This window comes from Thermobia domestica, chromosome 9, assembly GCF_964235325.1.
Source record: "Thermobia domestica chromosome 9, izTheDome1.hap1.1, whole genome shotgun sequence".
NCBI classification, from domain to species: Eukaryota; Metazoa; Arthropoda; class Insecta; order Zygentoma; family Lepismatidae; genus Thermobia; species Thermobia domestica.
The window spans coordinates 186,464,876-186,485,669 of record NC_137462.1 but is presented as its reverse complement, the minus strand read 5'-3'; the positions used below and the strand labels follow the sequence as shown (position 1 = coordinate 186,485,669).

The window sequence follows — 20,794 nt, the reverse complement described above, 5'->3', positions numbered from 1 at the left end:
GCACTTTACTGGTTATATGGTAGCATACGTGCCTTTGGTGCGAAAGGTCAGGGTTCGACTCCCGATTTGAGCTTGGTGTTTAACTTCATATTAAGCTGTAGCTTTACGTTTCATATAGCCTCGGTGTTTATAAGGAACATTAAACTTCGTCAATCAGACAACTGCACATCTAATATTAAACTTACTTGGATTATCTTTTTCAGCATTGTTGTCAAATTGAATATACATTCGTGTCTGCAGCGTAGTAACAGCTGATAAAAAATGGCTTTTACGAAAGTCGGAAATACCAAACAAAAGGAAAACAAATGTTAAGTTTGTGCTGTCAGTCTGGTGACAAAAGATGTAGTATGGATTCTTCAAACCTACGAAAATTAGAAAATCTTAGTCCCAACTTGTGATATTTTAGGTATCCACGACCGTGTGTTTTGACCGTATGAATTAAGTCGTATATTTTCCTTTTCAGTTATTTTCACTTCATTTATATTCTCCATAAATTAAGCGCTGATTATGACGCGAAATTTTATCCTGAACATCCGTTAAATTTAAATCCTCAGTTACACCGTTGTTTGGTTTGAAGTTTAAAATACCTTTCAGTACTTAGTATTGAGACTGTATGAAATGTGGGTTTACAGCTCAATACGGTTTCAGAATCACATAAGCTCCCATCGTGAATTGAACTGGATCCTGTTAACCGTATAGCCACGAGGAAGCTCTTTCTGTACTTATGGACATAAACTTTGTTGTTTAAGAACTGTGTGAATGTACAATGTATCATCAATTCAAGTGCTCATGTATGTCTGTGAAGAGCGCATACTTAGTTCGGAAGTGAGGTGATAGCTCGTGGTAGAGTGCTTATCACTGCAGCGAGGAGTCCTTTAACTTTTCTCTGGGTTCTTCCGTTTCCTCCCACTCTCATATTCCACTGTGTCTGTAATAATCATTCACTTGCATTAATCGTTCGTCGTCTTGAACCTGAAGGACATAACCGTGAGTTTTTTAAATCAAGTTCGGAAGTGATCTGATGTAAATGTGGCGTTTGAAATGCGTTTTATACTCTCCCAATTTAGACTAGATTGTGTAGCATAATGTCATAAGATATGTAGCTGCAAGCAAGCAGTAGAAGGTTGAATAGATTTAAATTCACTTTAAGACTTATATCTGACAGCTAAAGCTGTTCAGGAGCGATTCATACCATTGGAATATGAAAGTGTGCTCTGAATATAACCCGTACTAAATTCTTCGGTCGTTCTGTTTCAACGTTATCTCACAAAATAACATCTTCTTCGAAATTAGGCTGTATAATCGAGAAGTATGGATTTCAATAGTATTTTCAGCTAATTGGGTAACTTTAATTTGTAGAGAAATTAATATCACCATAGTAGTGTTGAAATTACTTGATGTTAATGTATTATTTATATTTCAGTACTATGTATGAAGAAATATTTGGAAATATTTCTTGTGCGATATTAGTTGTTGATAACTTCTGTTGCTTATAAATATGTTGTCATAGTGAAACCTAAGTTCAGTGAGAGTAAAGAGCTCGCTTCTTATTCTACAGAAAGTGTCCAGCCCATACAGCTGGCAAACTTTGTAATAATAGTACATGTTCATTGACTGTACTAAGAATTGCATATATATCTATGCTGGGACTCAACCCTCTTGAGGGTGATATAATGTAGTTGGAAACAGCCTATACTGTAAGAGTTGGCTTTGCTTGTTTCGTAACACACTAATATTTGTAGGTCCTATCCTTCATAGCCTCTGTGTTGCATAAAAACGTAAATGCAAAAACTCAAAAAATATTTAAGACTTGGTGAATTATCGATTTCTGGTCAAACGAATACAAGCATCCCTATTCCGTTCTGTCTTTGGATTTTTTATTGTCACTTGTGACGCAATTTTTATAATTGACGGACGTCATGCACCACATGTTAATTTTTTAAAGGCGAATCTTACCATATATTTGAGAATTAAGATCTGTACGCGTGAGGGAGATTTATGTCAATGTTTATATCTGTAGAGCGGTATCTCATATTGCTACCGTTTGCGAAGGAACTTTACTTCGAATCTCAAGGTAACTCAAAATTTCGTGGGTTTTGGTGTGTAAAGAGAGAACTTTAAATTTTTAGTCTCAAAATAAAGTTTTTAGAGTTAATTCATTTTACACATCCAACTGAGATATGTGATTCGTAGAGTGTTCGTGAATTCATTTTAAATATGTTAATTACAGCACTGAAAAATAATTACCCGTTGCAAGTAAGCACTGCATAATGGTAGTCCACCGTTCTCAGAAGTTGCAATATATAATTTTATTTGTTGATTTTGGCACTGGTGTATTCGGGATTCAAATATTGTTCAGGGAAAATTCTTGAAGGTTTTCGGAAGAGGGAAAGTAACTAATTAATCTACTAGTGAATTCATTTAATTTGCTTTTTTGAGTCAAAACTGTGAGAGAATATTCCAAAAATAGTTCCTGTTAATCATGAATGAGTAGTAGAAAAGTGTGTGTCACTTTATGAAGGGAACTTATATATATATATATATATAATATTTATTTGCCGTGAGCGAACAAGTGTTGTACTTGTTGCATTGCAGTGAGATAAAATTAACCTTAATATGAGCTCAAAGGTTTACCCGTTATCTATCTATCTAGCTATATCTGAATGTATTTTCCTCCCTCCTTGAACGTGCAAAGATAGATCAGTATTGCTTGATTCGTGAAACTAATTATTGTGTTGTGTATTGTTCGTTGTGTCGAATGTTCGCTTCAACCGTGGCGTTCTGGGAAACTAACATTGGGTTTTGTTCTTGTGTTGTTCTGGCTTAGGGTCCAAATTTCGGACTTCCTAATGTTTTCTCTAAGTGATCATTTTCATTGCATAGAATCCTGCTGCAGATTTTACTGACAAGATGGCTGCTACAACAATTCAAATGATACGAGAAATCCGCTCTGAACCAAGGAAACAAACTTTTCCAGAAGACCTAATGGAAAGAATAGTTAAGCCACAGTCTCCCAGGGAAAGATGTAACCTACCAGTGGACGATGTAAGGGGAAAAGTTTATTTAGAAGGATTAATGATGCGACCCAGAGAGGTAAATTGTGATCTTGGATAGAAAAAAAAAAAAAGTGTGTATATTCGAGGGCATTCATTTACTGGTACGTACTCGGCATAATAATTTGACAACAATGTTTCGATCTCAGACTTCACTTAATAGCGAAAAATTCATTGGAATGTTTTTCATAACGTGTATTTCTCATTTGTTCCACAATGCAATTCGTTGATCTCCACGAATGTTAATAATGTTAAAATTGTCGAAATGATTGAACTCAGTATGTACTGAAGAACTTTTAATTTATTTATTTTGGTTGGAAGGTGTATTCATTTTTCTGAGGTATGCCTAAATGGAGCATGTACAATGAAGAGCAAAGCTACTTCTGTGTCAGTGTTTTCTGACAGAAAGAATTTACGTCTGTGTACGTTATCAAAAGCGTATTCTAACTGATCAATTTATGGCGAAGTTATGGTAGGAGAAAATGACGGTTGTGAAAACACTTTGACTATATCTTTCGAATAATGTTTTTGAGCTTGTTTGCTTTATTAGATATCACGTATGATACGAAATGTCAGTTGATTTTATTTTCCTGTATCACATCAGTTCCATTCAGACTGGTTATAATATTAATTCCTTTTAATTTGTTCGAGTGTTGTGGGCATTCTCGAGTTGAGATTGTTCGTTTGAAATGTTACATCTTCAGAAACTAAAATGTTATGCACTTTCGTACCGGTAGTGAAACATGAAACAAAAACAAACATAAAAGACAGCTATATGTGTCTTGGTAAACTTTCTGTTCGAATACTTGCTTCCAGATTTAGTTACTTGTTTTGAAGGATCGAACCAACCATAGTATAAATAAATAAAGTGAAAGCTCTGTTTTGTCATTGTGCGTGCGACCAATCCCTTTTCTCAATTACTTTTTCGTTCCAAGGTCTTTATTAATCAATTTTTTGTTCATCTGCCTTTATACTCACTTATCTTGGCCTTTTGCAAATATCGCATGAGTATTTGATAAGATTGGACGATATTTAAAATTATATTTTAAAATACCATACAATGAATTTGCAAGTAGATGTTTAAACTTCACAGATTGTTAAAATTGCAATTATTTCACTTTATACGTATTTGTTTTCTGTAATACAGTATAAGTATTTCGTAAAGCGGAAGAAGATACAACTGTTACCTTCATGTCCTTCACGGCATGCTTCAAGAAAGAAAAAAAGGAGTAAAAATATAATTAAATGAAAATTAGTGCATTGGTGTAAGGAACGGTGATTCCGGTTGTTTTTAATAATTGTAATTTTGCAACAGGTTGGCCATTAACAGGGTAGAAGCCTCGGTTGAATGGAAGTGTAGAACAGCCAATTTAGGTTATTTAGGACAAACTATTGAGTTTCCTTCTATTCGCGGTTTTCATAAAACATTACGTATACCTTGTTTCAGTCTTCCCAATTGGGCATATTGATTTTGATTGACGGATGCATAGGAAAGGGCATATGAGGGAGAAAAATCACTGAATTATTTATGTTTCGCTAGAATTTAACTTGGAGGAAGGTAATGTGGTAAAAATCACACATTCGCTCGCTTTTACAGTGCACAACATCACTGACGACAGTATCCAGTTTAAGATGGGTATTCGCAAGAAATAAAAGGTATTATACTTTCATATATAAACCAATTATTATGAATATCATTCAAGAACCGTTACCGAATAAGAATGCGTTTTTATTACTGCAAGTTGTTAAAAGGAAGAAAAACACGCTGCATCCTTGTTCAGTGAAGATCTCAGTTCTGTTGGCAAGGTACGTGATGGCGTGAACTACATAGTGAATATCGTGGTTACATGGTTTGTTTACTGAATTAACTCATCATCTGCAATTTAGGTTATTTAGGACAAACTATTGAGTTTCCTTCTATTCGCGTGAAATTACAATTTTGTTTTAAAACTGATAATGAAATTACAAAGGGTATTACGAAAAAAAAAAATGTATTTCGCAGTGCTGCCAAACGGAAGCAGTTTTATTAGTGAGAATGCCGGGTGACATCATCTTTCATTTACAAATTGGAATGAAGTATGAAGTTCATTGTATTAAGTAGTTGATTGATCGTAATATTGCGAAGTAGGAATGCCCGGAACCGGCTCCTGGTAGAACCGATTTTCTGCTCTGAACGGATCCGGTTCGGAACCGGGTTTTTCGGATCTGTCGGACCGGTTCTGAAAACGATCTCCAAGAACCGGTTCCTCGCGGAACCGGAAATTTATGGCCATCCCTACGCTAAACCCGAGCTGCTGGCAGGCTGTGAACTGTGTGCTAGATGAAATGGTGTAAGCGGCAGGCAGGCGGCGGCCGCTTGCCTTATATGACTAAACACACTGGGTAACTGGCAAACTCATTGGGCTAAACACCCACTGGTGAACCACATTTTTTTCTGGGGGCACAAACGGGTCTGAGCGGGGAGGGTACAAGCGTGGGGGGCACAAACGGGTCTGAGCGGGGAGGGCACAAGCGTGTGGTGTTCCTTGCAGTTTTGAAGGTGAACTTTGTGCCTTCTTTACGGGTCTTTGGGGGGTTTTCAGATTCAGGTCTGGAACCGGTTCTGAAAACCGGATCTCCACGAACCGGTTCCACCGGAACCCAAACTTTGTGGCCATCCCTATTGCGAAGTGTGGATATGTTAAAATAAGTAGTGTTTTCGACAAAGATACTTTCAAATATCTGGGATCAACATAAAGAGACCAAAATCGTATCCATGTTGATTGAAAGAGAGGAATTCATGTTATTATTCAGTCAAAATTCTTTTGTACTTGTGAATTCTGTCGTAGAATTTGAAGCTTAAAATATAAAACTATATTTATGCCTGTTGTGGTATATTATTGCGAAACACGATCGCTTATTTTGAGGGAAGTTTTTTTTTTCTGTGGCGATTATTTGGACCGAAGAGGTACGTACGGTAGGAAATGGCAGAAACTTCATAACGAAGAACTGCATGATTTATACCGTTTACCTAACATTGTTAGGGTGATTTTAAGAGGCTTAGTTTGGTAGGTCATGTAAGCCAGAATGGAAACCCAATCGGATAAAGAATATTAGGAAAACTTCGACGGAGATGGACAATATTAAGATGGATCTCGCAAAATAGAAGCACAAAGTAGAAATTGAATCTAGTGGCTAAGGACAGAAGTCAGTGGAGAGCTTTTATGAGTGTGGCATTCAACCTTTGGGTTCCATAAGTCATATAGTGAGTGAGCTTATTTAAGAATTTCAAAAGAAAGAACGCAAATCAAGGCAAGAATTTTTTTGATGTTATGCATTGAATTTTCAGATAAGACTTCCAATAAATTGCATACATAGTTCTACAGTGACTAGCAAAACTACACACTTCCCTATACGTTCTCGTACTAATAACTACGAGAAAGGAAATGACAAATTTGCGTAGTTCACTTTGGCAACTGTTAATTGACCGATTCGTTTTTCTTAGTTCCTAACAAGAGAAAATACAGATAGAAGGTACCCATTTTTTGCAAGCAGCTGTTCTTGTGTTCGTGTGTCCTTTTTCTGTCGTCGTGTATCGTCGTCATAAGTACTCTGCCGTCATTGTCAGGTTACTTGCCACAAATTCAGAAGCTTCCATTCACTACTGTAATAAGCTATCCAACATTTCTCAAACTGTGATCCCCACTTGAAAAAAAGAGTTTGAGAAGCACTCAGTTAATTTGGTTTGACGTAGCAGTTACGTGTTTGAATATTCCGTCCATGCGTATAGGTTTTTCGTAGTTTTGATTTTTCGCATCTTTGGTCTCATATTTTAGTTCTTTCTCAGGCTTTACCCAGCCAGGTTCCTTCCTCCTCTTAATTACTTCCAGTCTTCTAACCCGTATTTCGAAAGTCTGTACTTTTCTAAGTGAACTTTGTGTAGAAGAACGCCATATGCGTGGATTCCTAGTATCCCGTATTTCTATTAATTAGTGTACAATACGTATTATGTGGCGTATCATTTTCGTATTATGTGGCTATATAAAACACACCTTTCTTAAATTATTCCTCTGTTCATTTCCTTTTATTTCATGTCCATTTCGTGTCTTCACTAGTATTCTTAATGTCTCTGACGCTGATAATGGAATTTGTAAACTAAACTGTGTATATTAGTACCTATTTAGAATTTAGGTTAAATAATCTTTCCTTAAAAATCTTTATATGTAGTTATTTTATACCATTCTTCACTTTTAGTTTGAAACTAGCAAATGACCCAACGTGTTACTGCGGGCAATATTTTACGTTCTTCTACACGTTTCGAATTCGTTCGAACTCCAAGTCTTGGACGAAATTTGAACGTCTTGAATTGGCATCTGAGGGAATAAAATCTCTGACCTCTCTGTTTCCGTTCTAGGTCATATACCAAAAAATGCTTTAAAACGCGATTATTTATTGTACGGTAAGTAAAATGCCCAAGTACCGAATTTCCTGTCTCTTAAGTTGAAGTGATTCCGAGATGTGATCATCTTGGTGTAATACCAGGCAACCAAGAAAGTTCGTGCGGTTTTTACACCTTCCGCTATTTTTCGTGGGATAGTAATCATTTCTGCCGCCAGGGGTACCTGTATGTGACAGTTTATGAAAGCCAAATCATTGGCACGTCGGCTAACTTAGGTAACAGGCCGCATTCGACAATTCGACATCAAGTATTCGCAGCGAACCAGGTCTGTGGTTGAATGCAGTAATCAGTTGTTGTTTACTGTATGAGTTCAAGTTGGGCACAAAAGGTGCGGAAGCAGCAAGAAAAATATGTGCAGCGTTTGGAGAAGGTACAATTAGTGAACGGACAGCTCAGAAGTGGTTTCAGACCTTTTCGACCGACGTTGACACTTGAAGACACACCTCGGTCGGGCAGACCAAAATCTCTCGATTTGGACCGACTGAAGGCAGCAATTGAAGAGTATTCAAGTTAAATGCGTCAAGAAGTGGCTCAACGATTTGGGATAAGCGATGAAACAATTCGTGTGCACTTGCATGAGCTTGGAAAGTCGTGGAAACTGAGTAAGTGGGTCCATCACGCGCTGACTGCTGCGAACCGTCTCCAACGACTGAACATTTGCTCTTCCTTGCTGACTGGGAACAACAAATGTCCAATTTTGGACTGCATTTTGACGTGTGATTAAAGTGAATAATGTACGATAACAAAAAACGTTCGTACCATTGGCTGTCGTCAAATGACTCCATGCCTTTAAGTGGAAAACCTGATCTGCAGCAGCGAAATGTGATGCTGTGTGTATGGTGGACTACTGCTGGGATTGTGCATTATGAGTTCTTAAAAAGTGGTAAAACCATAACCAAAGAGGTGTACTCACCACAATTGCAAAGAGTAGCCGAACAGCTTAAAAAAAAAAAAAAAAAAAAAAGTGAATAGGAAGGGTGTTCTTGTCCACCAAGACAACGCTAGACCTCATACAGCAAAGATGACCCTGGAGGTGATTTCTTCTCTCGGTTGGGAACTTCTGCCACATCCATCGAATTCACCAGACGTTGCTCCATCAGACTACCATCATTTTTTTTTTTAAATAAACAACCATATGCGCAATTGACAATTCAGAACTCGAGAAGAGGTTGAAAACGCAGTGGTGCAGTTTTTTTGAGTCCTAACATAAAGATTTCTTCAGAAATGGCATCTACAGGCTTGTAAGACGATGGGAGAAGGTTATAAAAGTGGATGGTGGATGTTTTGCGCAATAAACATAAGGTAAACGGAATTTTTTGGAACTTTTCTTTTTTGTACTGAAACCTCACGAACTTTCTTGGTTACTTGGTAATTTCAACCAGTCCTAGTCCTCCCCCCTTTTCCAGAAATCTTCGTTAGTGGTATGTTACATCACAAATCCTGTGTACTGTCCAAATTTCAAGTTTCTAGTTTAAGCAGGTTAGTGTACGTGTGGTTTAGTCAATCATTCAGAACTTCCTTTATATAAAAGAGACTCAACCAGCGATGAAATCACCGTGGTTGAGCAATGCCTGAATACCGAAAATTTGCTGACATTGCTATTTTAATGGATGATCTCGTGGTGATTTCGTTGACGTATACACACTAAGGTTTTTGTACAGGGAATAGCATGTAAGTCCATTATAAGATATTATTTATTCGACTTCCAAACTGTGCTGTACATATGTGTTGAAAGTCTTACAGAACAGCTTCGTTCGGTCGTCTGTCAACAGGTATCGGAGTAAAAGCGTAAGATATCAAGAAGCGGTTTCTTTCAACCGATTCAGCACCCTAGGAATAAGTTCCATCATCTTGCGACGCAACTGAAACCGAAAGTGCTTGAAATTTAATTCTAGTTCCGGTATCAATACTGATATCCATAGAGCAAAAAACTGTAAAAGATAAGGAAAAGCGATTTATTACAGTTATTGAGCGTTCTAAGAACAGGTTCTATCTCCTCCCTTAACCCATTATTCAAACAGGAAGTGGTTAAGATTAACGATTTCAAGTTCCAGCCTTTATTGCCATAGAACAAAAACAGTAAGAGGTAGCTTGTAATGGTTTTTGATATGGATTCGGCATCCGAGGTACAGGTTCTGTTTTTTGACTTACTAATCTATTGCATCAGTAGTAACGAAACGAAACTCCCTGGTTTATCAGGGTCAGTTGCTTCACTCATACACGTTCCGTTGTGAGTTACAGTTTTTCAACCAAAGTGCTTTTATGACTCATTTTTTGATATTTCACTCCGTATTTTATTTTAACTTAACGTTTCAAAAATACTGACAGCGTTCGTCGCCCGAGTTTTCTAATTACAAGTATCTCCATGAAAATTGTGGAATATATACAGACAGAGTGCTTTTGTTTATTAATATTGTAGTTATAATCAATGCATTAGTAATAAATAATAAAAACATTCAATTTTGATTTATAATTTTTCTATGAGTAAATAATAAATAAATAAATCTGCATTTAGATCTGTCATACTTAGTAATTTATAATGGCTTACTTATCTGTTTTAAGCATGCGAAAATTTTTCTTCCGAGACAGCTATTTAGGGACATTGCCATTGTGGTTTGATTCTTCTACACGACCGGAGAGCTTTTATGTCTCTTTGTGCAAATCGCCTTTTCATTGCTAGTGTAATATCTTCTCGTCATTGTGTCCTTCGATTCAAGTTATATGTAATGCTAAAGATTGTTCGTTTTAATTATTCTTATTTACCTTTAAAAGTAAATCATTAATGTACGGCAATTTGTTGAGCGATTATGCGTATATTTCAGATTATGTATCTAATTGTTAAAAAAAAAATGATGGAATTGATTCAGTACAAGTTATGATTGTCAGATTTTCAAAATAATTCAAGCGCTTTAATTCGCAACAGTGGCGAATTATAAATCTATAGGTATGTTAACAAACAATACACAAGAAACTATATAGAAATTAAACTAAAATGTATTAAAACAGCCTAAAATCGCGAGTATGGTTTTTGTTTTATTTTAGTTAGCAGACAATAAGTGTTATGTCCAATTTTTGAAATAATTATTAGTTAATAGATTTATTAGTAATGATTCGAGTGACAGCTCCCGATTGAACTAGCAGATGAAAATGTTTATACTCTGAGCATGTCACATGAATGTAGCCTTGATCATGTGCCACATTCGGATGAAGAGTGTGGGGGAAAATGTAACGATTGTAGTTTTTTCTTTCTTTCTTTATTTCCGTTCCAGCCATTTACCTGGGCAGGGCGATGTAATCGTGTGCGGGAGGGGCTGAACCGGGCAAGGCCGAGTTGGACCGAACAAGTGGGATGTATTGATTTCGACCTCCACTTCGCGTAGAAGCGCGAGATGAGAAGGATTCCGTGGCTTATAGCCCGATCCAACTTGGGATCGGGCATGAACGTTTTCGTTTATACGTGATAACATTTCGAGCAAGAATATAATCGAATCAAGAGTTAAATAATAGTGATTTTCATAAGTGCATGTAATGTGAAAGTAGACGAGACACGGCTGTGTCCGTGCCGGTTGGAAGTGCGGTGGTTCGGCTGCAGTAGACACACTCCAGCACGGTGTCACAGCAAGGGCGGCCCCGCGGCGCGGGCAGGGCCGGCCGAGGGGCCAGGGGCCACCCGCCCAGGATGGTAGTGACAGAGGTTCGAAGACTGGTAAGTGCAAACAATGGTCGACTTCAGGTTTCTTGGAAATAAAATATTGAAACAAGTTTAGAGGTATTTTGAAGTTACATTCGAGAATAAAGACTTCTGGATTCCTATTCGTGAAGTTCTAATTTCCCTATTTAGAATGGTGATGAGAAAGTGTTCTACCATAAATTACAAAGAATTAGAGAGAGCATTTGTTGTAAAATTGAATAATATTTCCTTGTCGTTAATTGTATGATTACATCATGGTCAGTACTCACTTCTTTTGGTACTGTAACAATGTAAGGATGTTAAAAGTGAATAATCTTATTTCAGGATGTCAAGTTTTACCATTGAGGTTTAGCAAATTAAAAAAAAAAAAAGAAAAAGAAAAAGAAAGAAAGAAAGAAAGAAAAAGAAAAAAAAAAAAACTTCTGGAGAATGTTCAGGAAGATGCCTTTCCCGAAAGACTGGAGTCGTCGTCTTCGCAGTAATCATGGCGATCGATCGGACTTTATGCATAATCGCCACTTTGCTTAGAACCTACTAAAATATAACGTTTTATTTGTAATATTATGACTCATTGGTGTTAATTCATTAACGATTATTTTGTTCATATAGAATTAAATATTGCTATTGAATTAAATTTGTCGACTTAATGAAAGCTCAAGGTCATAACGAAGGTCGAAGATTTTTTTTTTTTTGTGTGTGTGTGTGTGTGTGTGTGTAGGAAAGGAGCAAATGCAGTCATCATGCATATCCCAATCCGGAAGGGATATTTAAGTAACATGTTAAATTACAGTAATGTTTAGAATATACGTTCGTTAATGAATAAAAAAAAAAAAAAAAAGTAATTTGGAGCTTTAGCTGCCAGGTTTCAGAGAAGACTGGGAAATTTCATTGAAAAACTGTGGTTCAGTTTCTGTCGCAAATTTATTTTTATATTGGTTTAATCAACTTTGTGGACACACCTTTTACCTTCAAATGTCGGGAGAAAGTAGAGTAAATGGACGGGCACTGCTTCAGTAAACAAATTGTTCTTTCAGCATTTGGACGATATATTAAAGTTAATATGTAATTTTTATGTACTACTAAAGATTTGATAAGCAAAAACAAATCATTTTGAATACAAAATACTGCAAAGTTACGTTAGTACGTACGAGTGTGCGTTATTGAAACTGGAATAATAAATAATTGAAAATTAATATTTAATTTTGTAGGAAAGTACATGTTGGCTGATGGCTTTAACTTTTTTGTCCATGGGTAAGGTGAAATGTAAGTTCTGAAGTTTTAATACTGTGCGTTTTGTTTCCTTAAGTACAATACTACATTCTTTCCATATTTACATTTATGTTCCAGTAATTTTTAGCGGTACACTTGCACATAAATGTATCATGCCAATATGTTGTTTGTCAAGTATATAATGGTAGTTCAACATCTATGATATAAAAATTCGATCATTTGGGGAACGATATTAAATCCCTATCAGTCCTATGTTTTTGTGCAATACTTGAACCTTACGAAAAATCTAGCCTTTGGCTAGCTGAGGATTTCGCTTGCAGACCACCTCATTTGCTCGGCCTATCGCCTCACATCTCTAGTAGGGGATAGACGTAACCATCGTAGTAGTCTTTCCAGTTTTTTAGACATTTGGCGTCGAGTTAATGGCGTTTATTGATTAATTAAAGGGATGTCTGCTATTTATGAGTGTTTTTTATGTTATTTATTGAGTGAAAATATGTGTTTATTGACAATTTATGGCTGTGAAAGTTAAAATTCGTAGAAAATACAATTTGACTGAAGGTTATCTTGAAAAAATAAAACTTTATTGTTGTGTTTTGATACGTTCTTTCATCATTTATTATTGCCAATATGTGAAACGATGTTGGAAAAATCCTTGACACCTGAATTCTTAGAAATTACAATTTGCTCAAGGTTTTTGAGAGTTGATGCAAGGCCAAGTAACGCTTTATTATTGCCCATATACGAATTCTTTGAAGAATTCTTTGAAGATTTAACCATCTTTGTTGGAGGATACACCTGTGATTCTGTGTAGGTATTTATGACGTGATATCGTCCTTCACCCGAAAGGAGCCGTGAAAAAATTAGGATTGACCGTTAGGTACAACCATCAGATTTAATTACAGAGTGACCTTCACATAGATACCAGAGTCCCCCTCAAAAAGATTTTTGGAACACAATTGTGCAATCTAGTTACTGTTAAAAAAAGAAACTGTTAGGGATTATTGTCTACTTTTTAGAGAGCTTTGTGAAGATTGCATTCTAGATGTCCTTCAAGAAATTTTTTACTCCCTTACAGAAAAAAAAAGAGAAAATAAAACCCAAAGTTGACATTGAACTTGGAAAAGCTTTATGTATTGTTCCCCTTTTACGTAACAGTTAGGTTGTTACATGAATTTGTTTCCCTCGAGTTTTTGTAAAGATTGTATTGAAACGAAACATTCTTTCTTTTGTTGCTTATGACTGCTGTAAAGAGACCCGCGCCGAAACACGTTGCAACTTAAGGGTGGAAGGGACGGAGGGTGAACTGAGTTGCCCAAACTTGTTTTGGCGGGAAGACCTGTTTACAAAAATTGTTATTGTGAATGAATGAATATTAACACCTATGATTAAAAAATGTATATGAATTATGTAATGGCCATGATGTATGATGAAATCATTTTATGATTTGTAAATATTGTGCCGTATGGTTATATCACCTAGGTTATCTTATATCAGTTTACTTTTCATATCATATCATATCATATACTTCATATCATAACAATCCCCTTATGATAAGTAAAATGTTGGAATGAAGAAAGTGAGAGGAAAACTCATGAGCAAGGTGTTTGCTCACTACAAATTTACTTGATTGGAAATCGAACCAAGATATTTCAAGCAGTGGAGATGTGGATTGTAGCAGCAATGCACTAAATACTTAGAAAATGTTTAAATAATTGTACAACCTAGGATTTACCAACTAACAGAGAACAAGACTTTTTTCACTGTGGTACTAGCCCTTAGAAAGTGAGAGGAATCTTTATTTATTTAGATATTATTGATTGACACTTGTTTATGTTGAGTTTAGTAAAATGGTTTTGACGAGGAAATAAACCAAGAACCTCATATACTAGAGACTTCTTTACCACTGAGACTATATGAATTTATTAAGTTTAATGTCAGAGAATTATTCTGTTAGACTAATTTATATGAATCCATTTTTGTCGTAATATTTCCTTTATGAAAAAATAAAATAGCGGAATGAGGAAGTGGGAGGAAACGGGGAACTTTAAGAAGACTTATGAACTTGATGCTGATTAGTACAATTTATATAATACATTTTTTTTGTTATAAGAATACTAAAAAATGATTTGGCCATGCTTGACATGAGAAAATTCACCAGCAGAGGTAGATGCTCTACCATTGAACTAGTTTGTACCATTATTAATTATATTAATTGGGTTCCGCATGAGCCGATTGATACAGAATTTTTATAACTAGATTTGATTTGTGTTGATTTTTAGATTAGTGTGTCTTTTAACAACGAGGCTATATGAGACATGAACCTACAATTTTATCGTAGAATTTGAACTATACACCTCCACCGGGAATTGAACCCGGTTTTTATGCCAAAGGCTTCCGTCAGGAATTGAGTTACGTTATTTTGATTTAGATTAGTGTATCTTTTAGCAGTGCGGCTATATGAGACGTGAACCTACAGTTTTATCGTAGAATCCAAACTATATACTTCCGCCGGGAATTGAACCCGGTTTTCTACGCCAAAGGCACCTGTTGGGAATTGTGTTGAGTTGTGTTGATTTTTAGATTAGCGTGTTTTTAGCAGTGTGGATATATGAGACGTGAATTTACAGTTTTATCGTAGAATTTGAACTATACACCTCCACCGGGAATTGAGTTGATTTTGAGTTTAACTTTCCGTTTAGCAGCGAGGTTATATGAGACATGGACTTATTGATTAACGTAGAATCCAGACTATATACCTCCACTGGAAATCGAGTTATTTTAATTTTAGATTAGTATGTATTTTAACACCGAGGCTATATGAGACGTGGACCTACGAACCACATGAGCTCCCGCCGGGAATCGAACCCGGGTCTCCCACGCCAAAGGTACCCACCGGGAAACGAATTGGAAACGTTACACATACTATTGAAAATGAACTTAGGACCACATGTATTAAAGGCAAGCATGATGTAAGGAAAAATAAGTGTTGAATGCATGGACATGTATGTTATGTGTACAGTAAATGCAATACAATGTTTGTTATGAAATTGATTAAAAATACATACTTGGTGAGGTTCTTAGAACATAATTAATTGCCATACTTTAATGAACTTTAGTTACACATATACTAATTATATAATGAGAGAAAAAATACTCACAGAATCTATAAAAGCCGATGGTAGACTATTGGGCGTCTTATTGCAGTTTGAAGGACAGGATTTCTTACCCTCGGAGTAAGAGGGAAGGTAGAATTGCTTCTTTTTTTTCTTTTTCTTTTTTAAATGTTTGTATCCATTCCGTTATTGCTATGAGGGTTATTGTCCATATAGAATTCCAGAGAGAGAAAGAGAGAGAGAGAGAGAGAGAGAGAGAGAGAGAAAAAAGTGGTTTACAATCTTTTTAGAGGACTCTTTTTTATTATTATTGTATGGAATTGTGAAAATTGGCGTGGGTTTCTTCTGTTCAATATAAAAACTGAATTTTGAAGATTTTTGTCATTTCAAGTTAGTTGGATAGATTGTGACGGTGTTCTTGCTTCAAAGTTGTTTTTTTCATCGGCGCTACTTCATTTGTTCTTATATTTGAAAAGGTAAGTGGACTTCTGTCTTCTTAAATATATTCAGATAAAAATTCATTTTCATTAATTGATTACAAGATATGAAACATTTTTAATATTATTATTATTGGAAAATTATCTTAGAGTAATTCTTGTTGATTGTATGAATTCATTTGGAAATTATTATCTTCTTTTTGTTTCATATCACATTTATTTTACCAAATACATGCAAGCTGACTTATAGTATCCTGAAAACATGGCATTTTGAGAAATAATTGGATTTTGTTTTTAATTTCTTAGACTTAGCTCATTGGAATGAAAAATTTCTTCATTTTCGGAAAGGAATAATTTTATAATAAATATTCATTTGATTTTTCTTAGCACTGATTATTTTTTGTAATAGAAAAATTCAAATATAGTAATTCATTTTTTCTTTCTTTTTTAGATTATACCATTTCCAGGAGTTTGAACCACGCTTCAGAAAGAATTACCAGGTAAGAAAAATAATATATTTCTTATTATCATTATATAATATGTAATGTTGAAGACATACAAATGTTTATTTTTCATGGAAGACCACAGAATGAAATCAATATTATTAGTTGGATATTAACCGTATCTAGAATACATATTGCTTTTAAAGTCTAATTGAAAACAAACATTTATCATTATAGATATTTTGCCTTTATTGATAGGGTACAGCTGAGAAGCTTCTATGCTCCACCGCTAACCTTTTTTGTTTTTTGCGTGCAATCTTTTAGTTTTAATATTAACCCTTTCCCTCTTTTTCCGTTATCATACCCTCTAGGATATCACTCATGATAGATTATTTTCTTAGGCAATAATACAACTAATTTCTCTTCCTAATAATGTCTAAAAATATTCTTTTCTCACCCAACACTTCTAACATCCTGTTATTTCTTTTTGCTTTACCCAACTAATTCTTACCATTTTTCTCCACATTTACATTTTGAAGGCTTCCAGTTGATTTTTTTCACCACTTAGGAAAGCGTAACAAGCATGAGGAAAACGTAAATTACAAACAGTAGACACCAAATCCATGTTTTTAGCTATGAAATGAAATCAGTGCAGAGCTTTTTCGTATTAGTTGAATTGATATTTTATATTTGGACTGATCGAAAGACAAATGGTGTATTATTAAATCATGTTTTATATACGAACATATTTATAAAAATTATTGAGTTATCAAGTTAATGGTCTTTTCACAACTAGACTATATGAGACGGGGACCTCAAGTGAAATGTATCTTTTTTTCGTGAACCAAGTTAGGATTTTTTTATGTTAACAACAAGTACAATAACTAAGTACTATTTTTGTGCAATAACTAGGGTATATGAGACGGGTCCTAGTGATTAACATCGAATCTGAACTACATGGGTTTGCCGAGAATTGAACACTGCTCTTTCACGGCAAAGGGGTGCACGATAACTAAGAAGTTACGAGGAAATTTTATGAAATGTAATGTTTTACAGAAGATTAAGATTGTGTTTTGAATTATAGGTCAGAATTACATCTATTTTAACACGTTTGTACAATATTTCCTTCAGTAATCGTACTATTTGCGGAAAGATATAAAGTGATAGTTGTTTGTGTGTATGATGGACCAAGATTTGAGCATTTATTTGTTCTGAATGAAAGAAATCTTTATATTATTTTGTGAAAAATGGTAGATGTTAGATTCTGTATGTGATTACTAGGTTTCTTGAACAAAATATATCATAATATTTAGTGAATTTATCAGAAATAGTAATGAATTATTCATGGTAGATTAATCGGTTTTTCTTTTTATATTTGGTCTTCCTGTTGGTGTTTTTCCATATATTGACAGAATAATTAAATTGTTGAATAGAGTTGAACGGTATTCACCAGTTATGGTATATACTGATGATGTAAATTTAATAGGGGATGATAGGAAAACAATAGAAATAAATGCAGAGATCTTATGAAATGCTTGCAGGGACATGGCTTTAGAAATAAATGCAGAGAAAAGTAAATACACAAAAGTGCGTTGGGACCGTAATACTGCATTTTATAGAGACGTTAAAATATTAAATAATACTTTTGATAAAATGGTTAGTTTCAAATATTTAAGATCAGTATTAACAGAGGAAAAATCAAATTCACGGAGAAATTAAATGGCGACTAAAACCAGGGAATTCGTGCATTATTCAATTCATATTGTCAAAGAATATGAAGCTTAAAATATATATAAAACGTTAATTATGCTTGCGTTGTTCTGTATGGTTGCAAAACATGATCGTTTACTCTGAGGAAAGAACATAGACTAAAAGTATTTCAGTACAAGATCCTGAGACGAATATTTGGACCCAAGAGGAAGGGGAATGGTGGAAACTTCATAACGTAATTTATTAGATTGTTTATTAAACATGATTAGGGTTGTCAAGTCTAGGAGGGCGTATGTTATGTAATATAATCGTAATAAAAGAGGAAAACGGCCATTAGAAAGACCTAGGCGCAGATGGGAGGATGGATCTCGCAGAGATAGGCATACAAAGTAGAAATTGGATGTAATTATCTAAGGATAGAAGTCAGTGGAGAGCTTTTGTGAACGTGGCCTCCGGGTTTCATAGGTCATAGAGTTAGTTAGTTAGTTAGTTACTTGAATAAATAGATACTTATTAACGATAATAAGAAAACTTTTAAGAATATTATTTCACACTTTTCTAAAATAGAACTGATTGCTTAACAGATTTGGATTGCTTGTTGTTTTATAATATGATATCGTATTCTTAATTTGATCGACTGATTTACATAATTTTCATAAGTAATTATTTCCCAAACATTTTAGTAATGTTATTGGAAAAAATGAAATCTTTAGTTTCGCACCATTATATTAGATTAAATTATAATGAAAGTAGAAAGGGTTCCCCACGAGAAAATGTAGAAGTATGATGTTTGCGGAAGATCTAAATTGACAACATAAATCAAGTAATCCATGCATCAGAAACGAAGGCTTTACCATTGATTTTTGCGTCACCCTTATTCATATTATTCTTATTGAATTAGGAATATAGTTTGAAATATAAACAATGGTTAAATTCCTTTACAGAACACAAGATTTTCCCGAATTTTTTATCATCTAAGAATATGTTATACCGTTACAACTCATGACATGTACACAATTCAATGAAAGGGTATCTTGACATATGTTGCCTTGCATTGCCTTTCGATTAAATGATTTGACAGTATATTTCGTAGAAAAGTGTATATATCATTACATGTAGGTATAGAAAAGAATTCCGAAATTAGAATATAGAGTTGGACATCTAAACTTATTGTGCCCCTTGAGGGATGATATCTCTCGGAGAGAGAATAATCCGTGAAAGAAAATGTTTGTTTAATCCTTACATGTTAGACAACCCAATATGATTCACTGTACTGTTGGGTTATCTAATCTGAACGATAACTGAGTTTTACGTCTGATGGTTATACCGCTACGCTAAAGGAAACTGTGATTTGTTGAACCATCACTTTACAAAAAGAAACCACATAAAAGTATATAAAACCCCAACAAAAGCAAAGTACATGGTGTTTGTCCACCACAATTTATAAAAAATAAATCCAAACTTAATGTTTGTTATAAAATGTTGAAATAATTCGCAGACGCTAAGATTAAAACGGGACCACAAGCACCAAAGGTGAACCCTGTATCAGTGAATCACCAAGAACCCCAAAAAATCATTTGAATTCACTAAATTTTAGTTATTATTCTAAGCTAGGATAAAACACTTGAAAATAACCTGTGGGATAAGGAAGAATTGTGCTTGTTTTTCGTAACGAAATAATTTGATTGTACTGTCCAACTGACTTGATTATTTTCTTAAGGTATAAATATATGTAAATTAACACATATTTTATTTCAAAGACCAATAAGAATGATACTTGAGATAATTAAGGCAACGGTCCGTACGATACCTTCATATTACAAGACCAATATATGAAATTAAACTTACATAGACTTTTAATTTGTAGAACTGAAGTTTAGTCTTGAAAATTTGTTGACTTAAAAGATCAAAAATTAATAGTATTAGAGCTAGGGTATTGCTAAAAAATGTTGAGTTCTGATTTTTAGAGGATATAAATTTACCTCTTTTGTGGTAAATGGTTAGCCATAAGGATACTTAAGTTAAAATAAGTAGATTTGTAAATTTCAATTACTGATAATTTTGTTTCTGTTATTTTGCAGGATGGCAGAGGGAAAATCTACCTTTGATCTTCTTCAATCAATTGAAGAGATTGATTGTATTTTAATAGACATTGAGGAAGAAGAAAAAAGAAAAACATCAGAAATGGAAGAAAGCAGAAAAAGGAAGGAAAGAGAGGAGGACGAAGAAGAAGAAGAAAGGAGAAAAAAACAAAAGCAAGAAGAAGATGCTTTATGGGAACTATTCCCATTAGATGAAGAATCTATTATTAATATAATAATTATAATGAAAAGAGTAGAAGCAATAGAAAAATTAAGATTGAAAAAGAAAAAGTGCAAAAAAAAAAGTGTACATAGAAATCAAGATTTGTAAATAGTAAAAATAAAATGATTTCTAGTTTAAAATTAATTATATTGAAAATTTGATGGTTTTATTTCAAGAAAATGTGACTCGTTCTTTTCCCATTTTAATATGTGTGAGTTATTTTAAAATATTGTTTTCAGCAAAAAAGACTTTTTGAGACATGAACCTGCAACTTATTATCTGATTTCAATCAGCTCAATTTGAATTGTTTTTATTTCTTTTAAGAATTTTAATCCTATTTGAGACATGAATCTACAGAATAAGTTGATATCC

The 20,794-nt window shown here is 34.5% G+C and overlaps 1 protein-coding gene across 12 annotated transcripts in view; it reads left to right on the top strand.

The window, feature by feature from the left end:
* The window catches only part of LOC145660507 (serine/threonine-protein kinase MARK2), a 305,977-nt gene that overhangs the window by 144,411 nt on the left and 140,772 nt on the right, over window positions 1-20,794 (top strand). Inside the window, exon 3 of one of the 12 annotated variants that reach the window (XM_081725648.1) lies at window positions 2,884-3,093. The exons of 10 other annotated variants lie outside the window; for them this stretch is intronic. In XM_081725648.1, coding sequence (XP_081581774.1) covers window positions 2,884-3,093 — 210 coding nt within the window. Of the gene's footprint in view, window positions 1-2,883; window positions 3,094-10,848; window positions 11,198-20,794 lie in introns of those variants that run through there. One more of the 12 variants, XM_081725653.1, reaches the window with a different exon arrangement.